This window comes from Saccopteryx leptura, chromosome 8, assembly GCF_036850995.1.
Source record: "Saccopteryx leptura isolate mSacLep1 chromosome 8, mSacLep1_pri_phased_curated, whole genome shotgun sequence".
NCBI classification, from domain to species: domain Eukaryota; kingdom Metazoa; phylum Chordata; class Mammalia; order Chiroptera; family Emballonuridae; genus Saccopteryx; species Saccopteryx leptura.
In genome coordinates this window covers 56,455,501-56,475,471 of record NC_089510.1, presented here as the reverse complement: position 1 = coordinate 56,475,471, position 19,971 = coordinate 56,455,501, and the positions used below count along the sequence as shown (strand labels likewise).

At 43.7% G+C, this 19,971-nt stretch overlaps 1 protein-coding gene across 4 annotated transcripts; it reads left to right on the top strand.

The window, feature by feature from the left end:
• The first annotated feature begins 244 nt into the window (after positions 1 to 244).
• Positions 245 to 18,403, top strand: SMCO1 (single-pass membrane protein with coiled-coil domains 1). 4 transcript variants are annotated; one of them, XM_066347657.1, is made up of 3 exons: positions 245 to 452; positions 16,852 to 17,001; positions 17,611 to 18,403. In XM_066347657.1, exons 1-3 carry the CDS (start codon positions 397 to 399, stop codon positions 18,056 to 18,058), a joined length of 654 nt encoding a protein of 217 aa, XP_066203754.1. In that variant the 5' UTR covers positions 245 to 396; the 3' UTR covers positions 18,059 to 18,403. The 4 variants fall into 4 exon arrangements, 2 of the variants coding, with proteins under 2 accessions (XP_066203754.1, XP_066203755.1); XM_066347658.1 differs by lacking the exon at positions 245 to 452 and adding an exon at positions 12,080 to 12,220; XR_010746826.1 differs by lacking the exons at positions 16,852 to 17,001; positions 17,611 to 18,403 and adding an exon at positions 1,722 to 2,365 and having other exon boundaries at positions 245 to 774.
• The last annotated feature ends 1,568 nt before the right edge of the window (positions 18,404 to 19,971 follow it).

The window sequence follows — 19,971 nt, the reverse complement described above, 5'->3', positions numbered from 1 at the left end:
CGAGGTTGGGAGATTTGGGAGGGCAGCCTGTTTTTAGGGAACCCCGTTTGAGTTTAGATATTCTGAGCTCGAGGGAAGGTGGCGCCTGTTTGCCTATCTGTTTTTGCTGTTTGTCTGGGTTTTTTTGCTGTTTGTCTGTTTTTGTCACTGCATTCGTCAAAGCTTTTAGAGAGTGAAGCTTTTAAGTACAGTGTGGGGAAAGGGGGCGGGCAGCGGCTTCCCCTCACGCCAGCTGGGCGCTTGCTCGTCTGGCTGCCTCCTCCCAGCACCCGCTCACCCTCCCTTCCCCTGGCCCGCGCGCTGCCCTCTGGCCTGTGGGCAGGGAGGGGCCCGGGCTCCAGCTGCGGAGGGGAGGAGGCGGCTTGGGGAGAACCAGCAGCGAGCTGGATCGCGAGCATGAGAGAAGGAGCCCAGCCGCTCGCACACCCTCCCGCCGCTGCCACCTCCCCTCTGTAAGCAAATAAGTTGTTTAATCAGAATGAAGTAGAAAGGAGGTCTCGGCTCCGGGGGGCAGAGGGCTGGCCTCCCCAGGCAGGGGCGATGGGCCGAGGGCCAGTGGAACTGCGTGGACAGGGCCGCCCGCGGACTGGGCTTTATGCTGGCCTCAGGGCTTGCCCTGCCCCGTGCCTCCGAGGTGGGGTGGGCGAGGGCTCTGGCCGGTGCTCAGAGTCCGCATGCAGAAGCTGTGCATCCCAGGTACAAGACTCCGGACACCGCCTTGGGTCCCAGCGGCCGCCAGTGCGGCCTGGCCATGGTCCCCTTTTGGACGCGCAGGTGGCCACTCGCGTGGGTGGTGAAGAACGCGGGTGCGCGTGGGTGGCGGATGGGATGTGTCTCACGGGAGGCGCAGGCCTGGTGCACAGCGCAGCCTCCTTTGCTGGAATTTGCAGCTCCTACAAGCTCGGGGAGCGGCAGCGGAGAAAGCGCCTCCAAGGCCTGGGGCCCTGTGGCCGCGGGGGTGCCGGCTCTACTGCGGGCTGACCTTTGTGCGAGCCAGGTTTGGCTCTGCTGGGGGCCCCAGCCCCAGGGGAGGAGCGGGGAGAGTGTTTCCCTCCCAAATGGGCTGGACCTGCCTTTCAGCGAGGGTTGAAACGAATTTTGGCTGCGGGTTGTTGCAGCTCTTAGAATTTGTGAGTGATTGGAAGACTGAGATGCTTTTTTTTTTTTTTTTAGATTTTATTTATTCGTTTTAGAGAGAAGGTACACAGGGAGAGAGAGAGAGAGAGAGAAGGTGGGGAGGAGCAGAAAGCATCAACTCCCACATGTGCCTTGACCAGGCAAGCCAGGGGTTTCGAACCAGCGACCTCAGCATTCCAGGTCGATGCTTTACCCACTGCGCCACCACAGGTCAGGCTGAGATGCTTTTTGAAGTTGTGTTATTGTCTGATTCTCTTTGGTAAATGGAAATACTTAAGAGTTTGGGGAAGTTGCAGATTTTTCCGGTTATTCTCTTTCTCTAAACTCATTTTATTTCTTTACTGTTCTATGCCTGAAATGAGAGCGAAGGGAACACCTGTTTGGATGTAGCTAAACAGATCTCGTAAACGGCCGTTGTCGAACCTTTTCGAGAGAGTTCTGTTTAGTTTCTATACTTTTGTTCCTATCATAATAGCCCTGCATGAGAATCAAGCAGGCCACGTTCTCATCTATAAAATCCCGGGTTTCTCTCTGATTTGTCTACCTTGTCTGATCCTCGTTTATGTTTTGTCTTTGCATGCAAGAATTGGAAATGCTTTTTCCAGTCTACCTGAATCATTACCAGCTAGAAGCAGCGGTCATTGGGACTTGGACATGAGCTGCAAAATATAGAATGGTGACAACAATTCCAGTGCCATGCAGACTTTTCCTGTGTGGACTTTTCCTGGACTCCTGCTCCCTGTGACAGCTCCTAACAGACTGAACTGTGGTTGGGTTGCATTTTTCAGGGATTTGGCATGGTGATGGGGTCAATTTGGACTTGGTGAACAGGTTAAGGACACTACTCTTTTATGGATTCTTGCTGCATTGGCCAAGAGTTTGCTTAAAGGCTTTTAATCACTGTAAAAAAAAATATAGAAGACTGGATAAAGAAGATGGGGCACATATACACCATGGTATACTATTCAGCTAGAAGAAACGATGACATCGGATCACTTACAGCAGAATGGTGGAACCTTGATAACATTATGTGGAGTGAAATAAGCGAATCAGAAAAAAACAAGAGCTGCAGGAGTCCATACATTGGTACATTGGTGGGACATAAAAGCGAGACTAAGAGACATGGACAGGAGTGTGGTGGTTAGGGGGGGTACAAAGAAAACTGGATAGAGGGTGACGGAGGACGATCTGTCTTTGGGTGATGGGTATGCAACAGAACTAAATGACAAGATAACCTGGAAATGTTTTCTTTGAATATATGTACCCTGATTTATTGATGTCACCCTATTAAAATAAAAATTTATTTATAAAAAAAAAAAAGAATTGGAAATGCTGGCTTTAATATTGAAAAATAAGATGATATCATCCCTACAAAATTCTAATTTTAATTGGAATAAATATAGCGCGCTCATTTAAATTTAAATAGAATAAAATGTGAATCCTAAAAACTTGCTAATTTTGGCTAAACTGCTTCAAACTTCAGGCTGCTATTGCAAGCTGCAAAACTTGAAGCAGAATAAATTTACCTAATAAAGGTGTAGATTTTCATTAATAATATAGAAAAATAATAAAACCCACACTGGAATTTTCCAGCCTTATTGTGCACTTTAATTTGCCTGTTAATTAATAGAAATGTGTGTTTTTTTGTTTGTTTGTTTGTTTTTTGTATTTTTATGAAGTTGGAAACAGGGAGGCAGTCAGACAGACTCCCGCATGCGCCCAACTGGGATCCACCCGGCATGCCCACCAGGGGGCGATGCTCTGCCCATCTGGGGTGTCGCTCTGTTGCAACCAGAGCCATTCTAGCACCTGAGGCAGAGGCCACAGAGCCATCCTCAGCACCCGGGCCAACTTTGCTCCAATGGAGCCTTGGCTGCGGGAGGGGAAGAGAGAGACAGAGTAGAAGGAGAGGGGGAGGCGTGGAGAAGCAGATGGGCGCTTTTCCTGTATGCCCTGGCCAGGAATCAAACCCGGGACTCCTGCACGCCAGGCCGACGCTCTACCACTGAGCCAACTGGCCAGGGCCAAGAAATGTTTTAATAAGTATGGAAATGTTTCTTGAAAATGCATTTACTATGTTTTGTTAAGTTAACATAAAGACAAGTATTTCTTACAATTTTGAAGTAAAGGTATTATAAAGTGTACTCAACAAGTGCTTAAAAGTCTGTGTGGTGACAAGGGCGAAAGAAGAGCCACCCCAAGCAAGGCTCTGATTCCGTTGGTAAATATAGGAGAGAATTAAGATTCTGTTGAAATCTAAACTTGTTTCAGGAGTTAAGCTGTCTGACATGACAATTATTTCTGCAGGAAAATGGATGTTGAATGCACCTTTTAAAACTTCTTGCATATGTTTGTACAAAAATTGTCTTCATCCTTGTGGTGCTTATTCATCTGAGCCGACTTCACAGTCCCCATGCCTCTGCTCTGTTTTTCTTTTGTAGCATAAGGCTTTTGCTTTTGCCTTAAGGTTTCCCTGGAATAGCAGGTCTTTTCATTTTGTATAGATTTTCAGCATGAATCAAACATTGGCTTTCTATGCTAATGTGTGAAGAAAAAAATTATCTAAAGCAGGTACGCTTTAATAAACAAATGTATATTTTCTCTTAGTTTGAATAGGGTGTGTGAATTTTTTTTAAAAATAAATATGAAGAAAGTCCAGTTCTCACAAATGTTAATCAGTTAAATTTACAAAAACTCTAATTCTTGAAAAAGTGCAAATGTAAAATTTAGAAAAATAACTAGAACCATGAGAAGAATGTTTACCAACAGGTTTGCTAATTATTTTGGAATTGGGACTTTGTGGGGTTTTTTGTGTTTTTTTTTAATAGTGATCGATCAGTGTTAATCCAAATTCGGAGGGACCCGAAATATGGAAGACAGGAGCAAGGTCCGTCGTTTACACATTGAAGCTTTATTGTCTAGCTTGGCCAAGCGGCGGCAGCTCCAACAGTGGTCTGAGGGAGAGCGCGCCGGCCCTTTGTTCTACTTAGTTTTTATAGTTTTGTAAATGGGAAGTACAGAAGCAAAAATTGTAATTAGGAGCCCCTTACCACTATTGGTTATAGTCATATGTCCTTTAACATGATAGGACCACGTTCAATTTGCAAGCTATACATCATTTTGGGGAAAACAAAGTTTACAAGCCAACACAATGGTAGAAAGATGTCTCTTTACATATTAAAAGCATTCCTTATATTATCTAGTGTTTATCTGCTATCTCTCTGTCCAGAGTCACACACACATGTAATAGGAGAGGTAGTTTTGGTGGGGACAAATGCCTGCAAATGACTCATTGCTATAAGAAAAGGTTTATTTTGGCTTTTCTCTTCCTGCACCTGGCTAGCCATTCACCCCTTTCCCCATAGGTGTGGTGGAATGTCTGGGAATCCATGTTTTCCTCCCCTTGCATTTACAATACAATGCCAAGGGCCATCCTGGTTATGCCAATCACACAGTACAGAGACTATTCTCACAATTTCTCTGCACACCTTAATCCAAATTAATAAAATGTTCTCCAAGCCTCCTAAAATATTAATATTAATTCTGTAGCCTTTGGTACTTTACAACACCTGCAGGTGAAATGGCTCAGTGGCTCCTCAATCAGGACCTGTGGTGACGCAGTGAATAAAGCGTTGACCTGGAATGCTGAGGTCGCCGGTTCAAAACCCTGGGCTTGCCTGGTCAAGGCACATATGGGAGTTGATACTTCCAGCTCCTCCCCCCTTCTCTCTCTCTGTCTCTCTCTCCCTCTCTGTCTCTCTCTCCTCTCTAAAAATGAATAATAATAAAAAAAAGAAATTTAATAGTAATCAGAATGGTGCATTACTAGGAAAGTTCTGGGAAATGTCAGTTTTACTTTAAAATGAGAATCTGCTGTTTCTGTATTTTATTGTTTTCACTAAAACTTCGTATTTTGGACCTTTTTAAAAAAATTTTTTTTTCTTTTAAATACTAATGTACAGGTTTATTCAGCAGCTGAAATACTCTGGAATTCTACAAGAGATGCCAAACTTCTTTTCTCTTCCTGCAAACTTCTACCCTCTTATTTAATCCAGCTGATAGTGCTGTTTTGTCTTTTTCCAATCAGCTCTAGGTATATGGAAAAAGTTTATTTAGGCAGATGGGGACCCTCAAACCCCTCAATGAGATCTTCTGAGCATGGCATTTAAGGTCTATAATGACCAAAAGAGGAACAGAAAAGGCAGACAGAGCCTCCCCCCCCCCAAAAAAAAAAGAGATCAGGCAAAATACCAGCTCTTGGCATACACCCATAAAGGCTCCAACACCCCCGAGAGACTTCATAGGACTCCATCAGGGCCCTGCTTCAAGAGTGGAAAGGAAGGTCGTTGAGCTAAAGCCTGCCAGGGCTCCCACAAGGGACATGCCTTTACTATGGGAAAAAGGGTCACTGGAAGGTAAGCTGCTCCCTCACTCCTCCAAGGGAGGGTTCAGTCTCTTCTAGCCCTGCTCCGGCTACCTGTGACCTGACCTTGCCAGCCTACTGAGGCTTGCCACTGAAGACTAAAGGTGCCCAGGGCCATCGGCCCCATCTCACGTTGCTGTGGACGAGCCTAGGGTATTTCTTCCAAGTAGCAGGTAAACTGATCTCCTTTCTTATGGACACAATGGCCACTTACTATGCCTTACTTGAATATTCAGTTTTTTTATTCATCCCTTGAAGATCTTTGTTGTGGGTGTTGATAGTCTTATTTTCTGCAGCTTTGTTTAATATTTAGTGTTTCCTTTATTCCTCTTGCTTCAATGCCCCATGCCATTTTAGGCTGGGACTTACTCCTAATTACCTCTGCTACCCAGGATAGTGTATCCACAGGTTCTCTTCACCATGCCATGACTGCAGAGCTCCAGAAAAAGGCACCCTGGGTTCACCTCTCCAGTTTAAAGAAAACAGAAGCTCCGTCTCCATAAGTGCTGCAGACGGCTTTTCCAGTCTACCTAAATTGTTACCAGCTAGAAACAGTGGTCATTGGGACTTGGACTCTAGCTGCAAAGCATGGCCTTGTGAACTTTTCCTGAATGTGTGTGACTCCTGCTCCTTAGGACACTTCTCAAACTGAAGTGGGGTTGGGTTTCATTTACAAATAATATGAAGCGGTAATGGTATCAATATGGACTTGGTGAAATTACATTAACATGTTAAGGACATTTAAGACTAAAAATTTTATTTTAAATCCTGTTGTATTAGTTAAGACTTTGCTTAGTAATCCAATAGGTTTTAATCACTTAATTGTATTAGGACACTTGTTATAATATCTGTTAGCATTGGCTGTTTTTTTTTTAATTTATTTATTCATTTTTTTAGAGAGGAGAGGGAGAGACAGAGAGAGAGGAGAGACAGAGAGAGAGAAAAGGGGGGGTAGGAGCTGGAAGCATCAACTCCCATATGTGCCTTGACCAGGCAAGCCCAGGGTTTCGAACCGGCAACCTCAGCATTTCCAGGTCGACACTTTACCCACTGCACCACCACAGGTCAGGCAGCATTGGCTGTTTAATATTGTTGTTTATTTTATATTTTTCCAGTCTGCCTCCAAATCCGAACATGAGAATTCAGATGAGTAAGAATCACAACACAGAAATTTGAAATTTTAATATCTGTTGGAGACCGAAATATAAACAGGGTGTTTTTTTATATCCAGGGGACAGGTGCTGGGCCTAACCACCCATCTCACCTGCCCAGTTAACAAAGAGCAATACCTCATTATTGCTTATCCCACCCTGGTCAAACGCCAGCTAGGGGCCGCCAACCTCCTGGTCCATCAACCTACATTTCAGCCTACCTACCAGCCTCTCCTCTCGGTAGGTACCGTGTCTTATCCTCCCATTCAGAGGGGGGAATGAGGAGCCACTGCGCCACCTCACCCGCAGGTGTTGTAAAGTACCAAAAGCTACAGAATTAATATTAATATTTTGGGAGGCTTGAAGAACATTTTATTAATTTGGGTTAAGGTGTGCAGAGAAATTGTGAGAAATAGTCTCTGTACTGTGTGATTGGCATGACCAGGATGGCCCTTGGCATTGTATTGTAAATGCAAAGGGGTGAATGGCTAGCCAGGTACAGGGAGAGAAAAGCCAAAATAAACCTTTTCTTATAGCAATGAGCCATTTGCGGGCATTTGTCCCCACAGAAACTACCTCTCCTATGTAAATGCATGTGATTAACACGTGTGACTCTGGACAGAGAGATGGCAGATAAACACTAGATAATATAGGAATGCCTTTTAATATGTAAAAGACATCTTTCTGCCATTGTGTTGACTTGTAAATTTTGTTTTCTCCAAAATGATGTATGGCTTGCAAATTGAATGTGGTCCTATCATGTTAAAGGACATATGACTATAACCAATAATGGTAAGGGGCTCCTAATTACAATTTTTGCTTCTGTACTTCCCACTTACAAAACTATAAAAACTAAGTAGAACAAAGGGTCGGTGCGCATGCTCCCTCAGACCACTGTTGGAGTTGCCGCCGCTTGGCCAAGCTAGACAATAAAGCTTTGATATGTAATCGACGGACTCTGTTCGTTTCTTCAATGTTTCGGGTCCTTCCAGATTAGGATTAACAGGAGGGGACCAGCTTCCCCTGAAACACATGGCTTCCCAATACTTGAACAAAATTTGGAGTTTGTTAATGAGATAAAAGTAGATTGCGGGGGGAGAATGGGAAGGATGGCTACTTGGTAGAGCACAAGGCCCTAGAAAGGTATTTCCTACTGAAGCAAGAAAGGGCTTGATTCCATCAGGACACCCAAAGTTTTCTAAAGATTTATGTGAGATTTACTGACTTCAACCCCCATGAGTTCATGGGGAGAATTAGAATGTCTCTCATATCTGTCCTTTTACCTCTCCACTCATTATAATCTACCCCTTCATCACCTCACATCTAACTGTATAGCAGTCTTCTGAGGAGTTTGTCTGCCTCTGGTTTTTTGTGTGTTTTTTTCTAAATTTTTTTTCCTTTTATTTACAGAGACAGAGAGTCAGAGAGAGGGATAGATAGGGACAGACAGAAACGGAGAGAGATGAGAAGCATCAATCATCAGTTTTTCATCGCGACACCTTAGTTGATCATTGATTGCTTTCTCATATGTGCCTTGACTGTGGGCCTTCAGCAGACCGAGTAACCCCCTGCCTTGGGTCCAAGCTGGTGAGCTTTGCTCAAACCGATGAGCCTGCGCTCAAGCAGGCAACCTTGGGGTCTTGAACCTGGGTCTTCCGCATCCCACTTCAACGCTCTATCCACTGCGCCACAGCCTGGTCAGGCCTGCCTCTGGTTTTATTCTCAAATTTATCCTAAACACTACTGACAGATTAACTTTACAAAACCAACATCTTACATATGTTCAAACTCCCTGTTGGGCAGATAAAATATATTATGCTTACTTTGTTAAAGATGGCGCTACCCACATAGTGACCCATCACCCAGGTGATATTAATGTGTGTTGGGGGTGGGCTGTGGGCAGGCAGAATCCTTGTAGCCTGGGGCTTGGTTTTAGGACTAAGTCTTTCCCACCCTTTTTGATGTGGGGTGGTACAATCCCATCATGCCTCAGATAAGTGACTTTGTATTAGAGATTTCCCTATTTTGTATATTGGATTAAAGGTTTTGATTTCTACACTATAAAATGAGGGCAGAATAGGAGCTTGCGCTCTTAGTTCCTGAGATTAGCATTAGAGAGGAGAGAGCAGAGAGGAGAGCAGAGAGAGGCCACGTGGAGGAGGCCAGAAGAAGCAGCCAAGATGGCGGAGTGTTGAGTGAGAAGCCAGTTTGTGCAGAGTTTGTGCAGGGAGAAGGAAGGAGATGGGGAACAGAGGGGAATCAAGTCTGGTGAGCTAGAAACCTTTGATTCTAGGAAACTCGGATAAGTCAGTAGCTTTGTGAGCACTGAATGTGAGTGGGTTTTGGAGCCCAGTGTGTTTTTACTTGCCCGCCGGGTGCAAGCTAGGATTAAAGATGATAGCCCACCAGTTTTTGGCTCCGTTGTTTCTTTACCGACTGTCCAAATCCAATGCGAACCTGCATGGGCATGGCTGCTGTGATAGTGGCCCTGGCCTTAGATACTGGCTTTACACTCCCTACCAGTCTCTTTAGAACCATCCATTCTTTTGTAATCCTTGTTTTCTCTCTTGTTGGGTAGATAAAATGTATTATGCTCACTTTGTTAAAGATGACAGGAGGAGGCCATCGCCCAGGTGATATTAATGTGTGTTGGGGGTGGGCTAAAGGCAGGCAGAATCATTGTAGCCTGGGGCTTGGTTTTGGGATTAAGCCTTTCCTACCCTTTTTGATGTAGGGCGGTACAATCCAATCATGCCTCAGAGAAGTGACTTTGTATTAGAGACTTCCCTGTTTTGTATATTGGATTAAAGGTTTGGATTTCTACACTATAAAATAGGGGTAGAATAGGAGCTTGGGCTCTTGGTTCCTGAGGTTAGCATGAGAGAGCAGAGAGTAGAGCCAGCAGCAGAAGGAGGCCACGTGGAGGAGGCCAGGAGAAGCAGCCAAGATGGCGGAGTGCTGAGTGAGATGCCAGTTTATACAGAGTTTGTATCTGGGATAAGGAAGGAGATGGAGAACTGAGGAGAATAAGGCTGGTGAGCTAGAAACCTTTGATTCTAGGAAACTCGGATAAGTCAGTGGCTTTGTGAGCACTGAATGTGATTGGGTTTTGGAGCCCAGTGTGTGTTTTTACTTGCCTGCCGGGTGCAAGCTAGAATTAAAGACTATGGCCCACCAGTTTTTGGCTCCGCTGTTTCTTTACCGACTGTCCGAATCCAATGCGAACCTGCATGGTCCAGGCTGCTTTGATGGTGGCCCTGGCTGTGGCTTCTGGCTTTACATCTCTCCTTACTGGTTTGCTCTTTAGGGCAAGGATTTTACCTTACTCGTTGTATTCTCAAAACCTTGAATAGTGCAGATTATTCATAGGTTTTACCCATTCAGTTGATACTTTTGGTGTTGAGTAAATATTGAATAAGTGAATAAATTATACAATAAATGAATAAATCCATGCCCTGGCTCTTAACAGTTTAAATGTTTTTCTTTTTCTCACATGAATCTTGTGTTTAAGACATACCCACTCATTTTTTCCTAATCACATTATATACCTTGCCATTGCTATAACTTTGCTCACACAAATTTTTCAGTTTGTAACACCTTTCTTTCTCGGCTCATAACCAAAGACCTACCTTTTTTTTTTTTTTTTTTTTTTTTTTTTTTGTATTTTTCTGAAGCTGGAAACGGGGAGAGACAGTCAGACAGACTCCCGCATGCACCGGACCGGGATCCACCCGGCACGCCCACCAGGGGGCATGTTCTGCCCCTCCGGGGCGTCGCTCTGTTGCGACCAGAGCCACTCTAGCGCCTGGGGCAGAGGCCAAGGAGCCATCCCCAGCGCCTGGGCCATCTTTGCTTCAATGGAGCCTCGGCTGCGGGAGGGGAAGAGAGAGACAGAGAGGAAGGAGGGGGGGAGTGGAGAAGCAAATGGGCGCTTCTCCTATGTGCCCTGGCCGGGAATCGAACCCGGGTCCCCCCGCACGCCAGGCTGACGCTCTACCACTGAGCCAACCGGCCAGGGCGACCTACATTTCTTTTAAGGCAAAGCCCAAGCCTTGGGTAGGGGTTTCTCAATTACCCCAAGGCTTCAGTGAATTGCTCTCACCCTCTACTATTTTTATGGTCTGTACCTATTTAATACACAACATTTTATACACATTTTCTTTTTAAGTAATGTTCTATCTCCCCAATTAGAGTTTAAGTCCCTTAAATTCAGGAATCCTGTTTCATGTCTGTTTTTATTTCTGTAAGAATGAGACGGCACTCGAACTCCAAGTGTGCAGGCTTTATTAGAGGAGAAAGACCTGCCGGGGCACTTCTCTGAAAGAAGGTCCCCTAAAACAGACTGAGGCAAAATTTTATACAGTTGGGAATAGCCTTGAGCAAGGGTGTGCTGGTATGTTTGGCTTTCTGGAATACTCTTCCTTGGGGCAATCGACCAGCTTCCTGGAACCCCTCTGTCCCAGAGCTGATTGTCCGGTAATTAAGGGTGGGGTCAGGCAGCCAAGCAGAACAGCAAAAGGGCAGTTGTAATTCCTGGTCAATTCTTATAATTATCAATTTCCAATACCAAATCTAATACTAGAAGCTCTCAATAAATATTTATGGCCTGACCAGGTGCTGGCACAGTGGATAGAGCATCAGACTGGGATGCAGAAGGACCCAGGTTTGAGACCCCGAGGTCGCCAGCTTGAGCGCGGGCTCATCTGGCTTGAGCAAAAAAAAGCTCACCAGCTTGGACCCAAGGTTGCTGGCTCCAGCAAGGGGTTAATCGGTCTGCTGAAGGCCCGCAGTCAAGGCACATATGAGAAAGCAATCAATGAACAACTAAGAAGTTGCAACGCGCAACGAAAAAAAAACTAATGATTGATGCTTCTCATCTCTCTCCGTTCCTGTCTGTCTGTCCCTGTCTATCTCTGCCTCTGTAAAAAAAAAAAATAATAAATAAATAAATAAATAAATAAATATTTATGTTTCTAAGAATGGTTAGATTTTTAGCATTGATCTAATACATCATAAAATGTCTGAGGTTTTCTTTAAACCTAATTTAGATGATGACTGAATAATTAAATTATTAAAACGTGAAAGTAGTATTTCAATCAAATTTAATCCTAATATAAGTCTACATTTGTACATTCATATATACATATACCAGAATATACATAAAACCACAATTATATCTGGTTGTTGTGCTATATTGATGTACTACAGCTCATTTTTCAAAGGCAAATATTATAGAGCATTCCAGACACCTGTGTTCACACCATCAGATCTTAGAAACTATATTTGGATATACAAGCTATTAAAAGCTTCTTGTACTGAGTGACCTTTCAGGCAGAATTTAGATTGAATACTCACGCTGGTGCTGCCTGTTGCTGAGTGGAAGTCTGCAGAAAACCCTGGATTCAAACCTCTACTGGATTTTTGTTTACTTTTGTTTCCTTTCATTTTGCCTTAAGAAGATGAACAATGAAACCACAACCCTGATATCCTTGAAGGAGGCGATGAAAAGGTTTCTAAGGGCTACAGGGAGGGAGAAAACATAAGTCTGCTTTTCTGGGAAGGTGGGTCAGAGAAGTAAGAGATAAAAATAGGCAAAGAACTACAGGCATGCCAATTAGAATTCTATCTCCATTAAAATGGTTTAAGTCTTCCATGTTAAAATATATGTATAAGTTAATAATAAAGAAAAATTTACTCCCAAGTGCAATGATTCCATTCAATTAATACATGTGTTGTTATATGGTAGCTATTCAAAAATAAGTAAAATGTGGTTTCTGCCCTGAAGGAACTCACAGCCTGTAGGGATAACAAAAGTATTCCAAAAACTTAAGATTTAATGTGACCATATGAAGATCATGTTCCTAAAGGGCTATAAAAGCCCTGGCCAGGGAATTCAGTTGGTTAGAGCGTCATCCTTATACACCAAGTTTGCGGGTCTGATCCCTGGTCAGGGCCCATGCAAAAATCAACCAGTGAATGCATAAATGGGTGGAGGTTTCTCTCTTTCTCTTCCCCCCTTCCTCTCTCTATCTAAAAGCAATAAATAAAAAAATGTTTTTTAAATTAAAAACAAATCAACCAATGAATATATAGATAAGTGGAATTGATCTTTCTCTCTCTCCCTTCCTCTCCTTCTCTAAAATCAATCAATAAATTATTTTTTAAGTTGATACTCATGCTTCCAATTGTGCCATGAATGGTAAGGTTTATTTTTTTGATAAGGTACTTTTTTTTCTGACCCAGGGAGTAAGGCAGGGATGCATTGATTTAAATTGTTCCACATTTTTTTGTTTTTTAGCGCGCGCGCGAGAGAGAGAGAGAGAGAGAGAGAGAGAGAGAGAGAGAGAAGCACAGCTGTGGCACCTTAGTTGCTTATTAATTGCTTTCTCATATGTGCCTTGACTGGGGGGTTCCAGCCAAGCCAGTGACCCCTTTCTCAAGCCAGCAACCTTGGGCTCAAGCCGATGACCCTGGGCTCAAACTGGTGACCCCTCACTCAAGCTAGTAAGCCCGTGCTCAAGCTGGTGACCATGGGGTTTTAAACCTGGGTCCTTACCACTGTCTGGTCAGACTGGTGTTCCACTTATTGGTGTATTCATTTGTTCATTCTTTCCCCCCTAATTAGTTTATTCGTGTATGTGCCTTGACAGGGTACTGAACCTACAACCTTGGCCTAGCAGGACAACGCTCTAACTTAAATGAGCTACCCAGCCAGAGCAAAAAAAAATTTTTAAAGGGCTATGAGAACATGAAGAGAGGATCAATTAATTTTGCCTTTGACACTAGGAAAAGGACCTCTTTATAGAGCAGGAGTCAGGAACCTATATGGCTTGCGAGCCAGATGTGGCTCTTTTGATGGCTGCACCTGGTTCGCAGACAAATCTTTAATAAAAAAAAAATGTTAAAAATATAACATATTCTCATGTATTACAATCCATTCATTTCCTACCGCTCATGTTCATGGTTGTGGGTGGTTGGAGCCAATCACAGCTGTCCCCTGGACAACACCAAATTTTTATTGGATAATGCGTGAGGTACACGGGTCATTGTATGGCTCTCACGGAATTACATTTTAAAATATGTGGCGTTCATTGCTCTCTCAGTCAAAAAGTTTCCTGACCCCTGTTATAGAGGGACATTTAAGCTGGATCTTGAAGTGTGAGTAGGAGTTTATGAGAAAGAATTAAAGTATGAGAAGGAACTCTAGGCTGGGAAAGGAGTACATATAAGCCATAGAAGCTTGAAATTACACACTATATTCAGTCAGCAGCTAGATGGCTCAAGTGCAATTGGTGACTGAGGAGTGGCAGAAGATGGGAGCATAGGGTTAAGGACTTTATGTTTCCTGCTGAGGTCATCCAATTTGGTTCTTTTATTGATTGATTGATTTTTTAAAGAGAAAGAAAGACAAGAACATCAATCTGTTCCTGTATGTGTCCTGCCTGGGGATTGAGCCGGCAACCTCTGTGCTTCAAGACAAGGCTCTAACCAAGGGAGCTATCTGGCCAGGGCCCAACTTGGTTTTATTGATATCACTGGGCAAGTCAGGGTGGCATAAAAGATATATGACCAGTTGAAGGATATGATCAGAAGTGTGTTTTAGGGGCATATTTCTGGAGGATGGATTTGAGGTTGCAGAAATTGAAAGCAGAGACCCAGTGAGGCTACTGTATCCTAGGTCCAGTGGAAAGGTGGTAATTAAGTGGTGTAGTGGAGATGGAGAGAAGGGGATAGATTAGAGATGTTAATGGGGAGGGGGAAAAGGTAAGAATTATTCTGAGATTTCTAGTTCAAGATATTGAATAAATGGTGATGTCATTAACTGAGTTGGGGAAATGTAGTAGAAAACAGACTCAGATTTGCAGACATGTTCATTAGGATTTATTTGGAATGGACTGGGAATGGCTTTTGGTGAGAGGACTCCAAAGAACTGCTACAAATGTAAACTTTTAAACTGATTGGCAAGTTAGAGTTCCTCTCCACAGTTAAAGCTAGAGATAACCTATGATCTAAAAGTTAATACAAACAGTATGCCAGATAACATGGGCTTGATGTGTAAACAGAGATTGCCAGCATATTAGTTCATGCAGGCTTACATTCCTACAAAATGCACATTTCATACTGAGCCTTTATCTATATGTAAATAGAATCCAAAGCAGTGAGAATCTTCTACTGTAGTAATTTTGGAATATGGGATAAAAGAGTAGTTAGCAAATTGAGTTTAGGACTGTTTAGTTTGACATCTGATTCAGGCAGAGATGTACAGAAGATATTGTAGTTGAAGATACAGGCCCAGAGCTTAGGAGAGAGGTGGTACTTGAGGCTGAATTAGCCTTGGGAGAAAGGTCAAGGATAGAACCTGGGCAATCACAACAGTATTTAGGTCACAGGGGACATAGATGCTCAGGAAAGTGTTACGTGTGTTTGTGTATCACTTTCTTCATAAAAGACAACATGGGAGACCTCAGGCAAGTAAACTGCGATCTTTGTGGTTCTGTTAGAGTCTGATCCACAATCCTGTTAGACAATCCTGGTGCTACAGCGCCCTCTGATGATCAGGGCTATTCAGAGCTACTCACATCCTCTTGTTGGGTTGCATAGCTCAGCATCCCCTTCACATTGCAGATTTCAATCATATAAGACATATTTTATTACTTCTGTGTAAGGCCTCTCCTAGGTGTTGAATGACAGGAATACAAATGTCTAAGAAATATCTCTAAACCCCTCCTTCTAAGAGCTTACAATTTTGTTCATTAAAAGCTAACTCTTTTTTTTTTTTTTTTTTTAATTTTTTTTTTTTTTTTTTTTTTTTTATTCATTTTAGAGAGGAGAGAGAAAGGAGAGAGAGACAGGGGGAGGAGCTGGAAGCATCAACTCCCATATGTGCCTTGACCAGGCAAGCCCAGGGTTTCGAACTGGCGACCTCAGCATTTCCAGGTCGACGCTTTATCCACTGCGCCACCACAGGTCAGGCCAAAGCTAACTCTTAAAATAAAGCAGGAGGTGAGGAGTGACAGGTGATAGAAGTAGTCCTTGTGAGAATGAAGTAAGCAGGGAGGAGATATCCAGGTAGAAAGGCTGGGGGAGTCAAGCAGCCAGTGGAATTTGAGCTTATCCTTAAAAGGAAGGATAGGATTTGAACAATCAGAATAGGATGGAGAAAGCCACCTACCTAAATCCTGGTTTCAGCACTAGCTACCTATATGGCATTGGATCTCAATTTTTTTTTTTTTTTTTTTTCTGAAGCTGGAAACGGGGAGAGACAGACAGACTCCCGCATGCGCCCGACCGGGATCCACCCAGCACGCCCACCAGGGGCGAAGCTCTGCCCACCCGGGGGCGATGCTCTGCCGCGACCAGAGCCACTCTAGCACCTGGGGCAGAGGGCAAGGAGCCATCCCCAGCGCCAGGGCCATCTTTGCTCCAATGGAGCCTTGGCTGCAGGAGGGGAAGAGAGAGACAGAGAGGAAGGAGGAGGGGGGGTGGAGAAGCAAATGGGCACTTCTCCTGTGTGCCCTGGCTGGGAATCGAACCCAGGTCCCCCGCACACCAGGCCGACGCTCTACCGCTGAGCCAACCGGCCAGGGCGGGTCTCAATCTTTTTGATACTCAATTTCTTTATCTGTAAAATAGTAAAAATCACTACTTTACTTCTTATGGTAGTTGTGACACTCAAAATAATACTTGTATAAAATACATTTTAAAGTATAAAGTACAATACAAAGATAAGTCCTGGCAGATGAATTCAAGTAGACAATTTATTTTTTTATTATTATTTTTTTTTTAGAGAGGAGAGAGGGAGAGAGACAGAGAGGGAGAGAGAGGGGAGAGAGACAGAGAGAGAGAAGGGGGGAGGAGCTGGAAGCATCAACTCCCATATGTGCCTTGACCAGGCAAGCCCAGGGTTTCGAACTGGCGACCTCAGCATTTCCAGGTTGATGCTTTATCCACTGCGCCACCACAGGTCAGGCTCAAGTAGACAATTTAAAAGTTTGGCAATATAAGATGCAAGAACTAGGATGAGGGATAGAGAGAATGGCAGATAGCTATCCAACTATGGTAGTGGTTGTAAATAATATATTCATCTTGGCAACACCTTAATTTTGACCTAAACTAACCTTTGATTCTTTTATCCGATAGAGTCGACCACAAACTCCAAGCTTTACAAGCACAGTTTAAAGAACTGGACTTCACCAAGGATAATCTGACACAGAAATTTGAACATCATAGCAAGATGTTGGCAAGCCAGGCAGCCCAAGACGAGCTGTGGAGAGCAGTTCTGGCACTCAAGTGAGAATCCAATAAGAAATCAGTGGATTTTTGTGGCATTGTGAGAGCTGGCAACGGTCATTCTAAAACTAAATTTCTTAATATGGTTCCAGAAATGGATTGTGAAGAAAGCACATATTCTTTGGTTCATTCATTCAAAAAAGATTAATTTCAGCACTGGTTTATATGCCAGACACTCATCTTGTCAGTCTCTTGCTTGCCAAAGTCTTACTAATAATGCAGAGACGTGACCTGGAAATGCTGAGGTCACCGGTTCGAAACCCTGGGCTTGCCTGGTCAAGGCACATATGGGAGTTGATGCTTCCAGCTCCTCCCCCCCTTCTGTCTCTCCTCTGTCTCTCCCTTTCCTCTCTAAAATGAATAATAATAATAAAAAATAATGCAGAGACGGATAATATAACTCCTCTGCCATTAAGAAACTTACAGTATGGGTGGCGAGAGAACTAAGGTATCCAGTTTAGCACAGGTCTTACTTCTAAAGTATTTTCTAAAACACAACAGCTGGTTCTCCTAGTGGGTTTGTACTTCTTTGAGTTGTCCTAATAGAATTAATTTTATATCTAAACATAAAGTGTTCCTCTGCTTTAGAAGCTCTCCCCTTTTTTGTAGGTTCACCTCAATGGAATTGAATATTATATACAGCTACGTTATTGAAGTACTCATCCGCTTGCACACTTGTGTGCTTGAGAAGCTGCCAGACCTGGTGAGAGGTCTTCCCACCTTAACCTCTGTCCTCAGAAGAAAAGTCAAGAACAAGCGCATTCAGGTTGTGTGGGAATCTGTCCTGGAGGAGTGTGGACTGCAAGAAGGAGATGTCACAGCACTTTGTACCTTCTTTATTGCACATGGTAACAAGGCAGAACACTACAGTGCCAAAGTGAGACAGATGTACATCAGGGATGTCACTTTCATGATCACAAACATGGTAAAGAACCAGGCTCTACAGGATGGTTTGCTGAGGGCTGTTCAGCTCATTGAGAAGGGGAAAACAGTGACGGCCCCTGAAGAGCAAAAGTCATCCCTAAAAGAGTTTGTTATACCAACAGTTAAAAACTAACCTGCTACTGACCTGTGGTGGCACAGTGGATAAAGTGTCAACGTGGAACACTAAGGTCGCTGGTTCGAAACCTTGGACTCACCCAGTCAAGGCACATATGGGAGTTGATGCTTCCTGCTCCTCCCCTTCTCTCTTTTCTCTCTAAAATGAATAAATAAAATCTAAAAAAACAAAACAAAACTAACCTGCTACCTTATGACCTAGCAGTTCCACTTCCAGATCTATTGTGCAAATGGGAAATAATATGCATATACAAATTTTGTTATGGACTTACTTTTATAGCAAAAGTTTAGAGAGTATTAGAGAAATTATGAAAAATTGATATAATAAATACTTTCTGTGTAGCCATATAAAAGAATGAAGCTCTTTGTGTTATTTTATAATGATATGGAATCATCACCAAGATGTGATGTTGTAAAATATTTATTTCCAATATGTACTGTTAAGTGGAAAAAGGGAAAAACACAAATACAAATATACACACATATAAACTAATATATCCATAAACTTTATAAACATCTTCTGGGGAGATACATGAGAACATGATAACATTGCTTGTCTTAGGGAAGAAAACTAAGAGGCCAGGGGATCAAATGTAGTAGGAAGTCTTTTTACTGTTTCTTTTTAAAAAAACTTTTTTTGGTATTGATTTTAGCTAGAATGGAAGACAGACAGACGGACAAGAACATCCATCTGTTCTTGTATGTGTCCTGACCAGGGATCAAACTGGCATCTTCTGCACTTAGATGATGTTCTAACCAACCAAGCTATCTGGCCAGGGCATCTTTTTACTGTTAATCCATATGCACATTTTGAATTTTGAACCATGTGTTCGCATTATCTATTAAAAGGCAAAACAAGCCTGGCCGGTTGGCTCTGTGGTAGAGCGTCGGCCTGGCGTGCAGGAGTCCCAGGTTCGATTCCCGGCCAGGGCACACAGGAGAAGCGCCCATCTGCTTCTCCACCCCTCCCCCTCTCCTTCCTCTCTGTCTCTCTCTTCCCCTCCCGCAGCCAAGGCTCCATTGGAGCAAAGTTGGCCCGGCGCTGAGGATGGCTCTATGGCCTCTGCCTCAGGTGCTAGAATGGCTCTGGTTGCAACACAGCAACGCCCCAGATGGGCAGAGCATCGCCCCCTGGTGGGCATGCCGGGTGGATCCTGGATGGGCGTATGCAGGAGTCTGTCTGACTGCCTCCCCGTTTCCAATTTCAGAAAAATACAAAAAAAAAAAAAAGAAAAAAATAGTAAAAAAAAGGCAAAACAAAAACAATACTTATATATATATATTGTATGTTGATGTACGTTTTCTCTCTAGTGCAGAACTACCGTTATTTATACTGGCAAAGGAACTCATAAATTGACCATATCTTTATGATATTTATTGAACACTAAATACCATGTGCTAGGTGCTGTAACAGAAACATTTAAATATGTGGACCTCCCCTAGGTAAAGGTTAAATGCTGCTGTTGTATTTGGGATGTACAAATTCAGGACAGCGAGACTGAGGTAACACCTTGGAAGGATGTTAGTTAGAGAAGGATAAGAAGTAATACAAGGTGATGTTACCTTGCTGGCTCCTCCTTAAAAATGAGCCCAGCCCTGGCCGGCTGGCTCAGCAGTAGAGCGTCGGCCTGGTGTGCGAGGGACCTGGGTTCGATTCCGGCCAGGGCACATAGGAGAAGCGCCCATTTGCTTCTCCACCCCCCCCTCCTTCCTCTCTGTCTCTCTCTTCCCCTCCCGCAGCCAAGGCTCCATTGGAGCAAGGATGGCCCTGGCGCTGGGGATGGCTCCTTGGCCTCAGCCCCAGGCGCTTGAGTGGCTCTGGTCGCGGCAGAGCAACGCCCCCTGGTGGGCAGAGCATCGCCCCTGGTGGGCATGCCGGGTGGATCCCGGTCAGGCACATGCGGGAGTCTG

Excerpts from the sequence above, each read along its gene's own strand:
- SMCO1 (XM_066347657.1), top strand. The coding sequence starts at position 397 with ATGAGAGAAGGAGCCCAGCCGCTCGCACACCCTCCCGCCGCTGCCACC. Across the intron at positions 453-16,851 it reads GCCGCTGCCACCTCCCCTCT|AGTCGACCACAAACTCCAAG; the intron begins GTAAGCAAATAA and ends TTTATCCGATAG. Across the intron at positions 17,002-17,610 it reads AGAGCAGTTCTGGCACTCAA|GTTCACCTCAATGGAATTGA; the intron begins GTGAGAATCCAA and ends CCTTTTTTGTAG.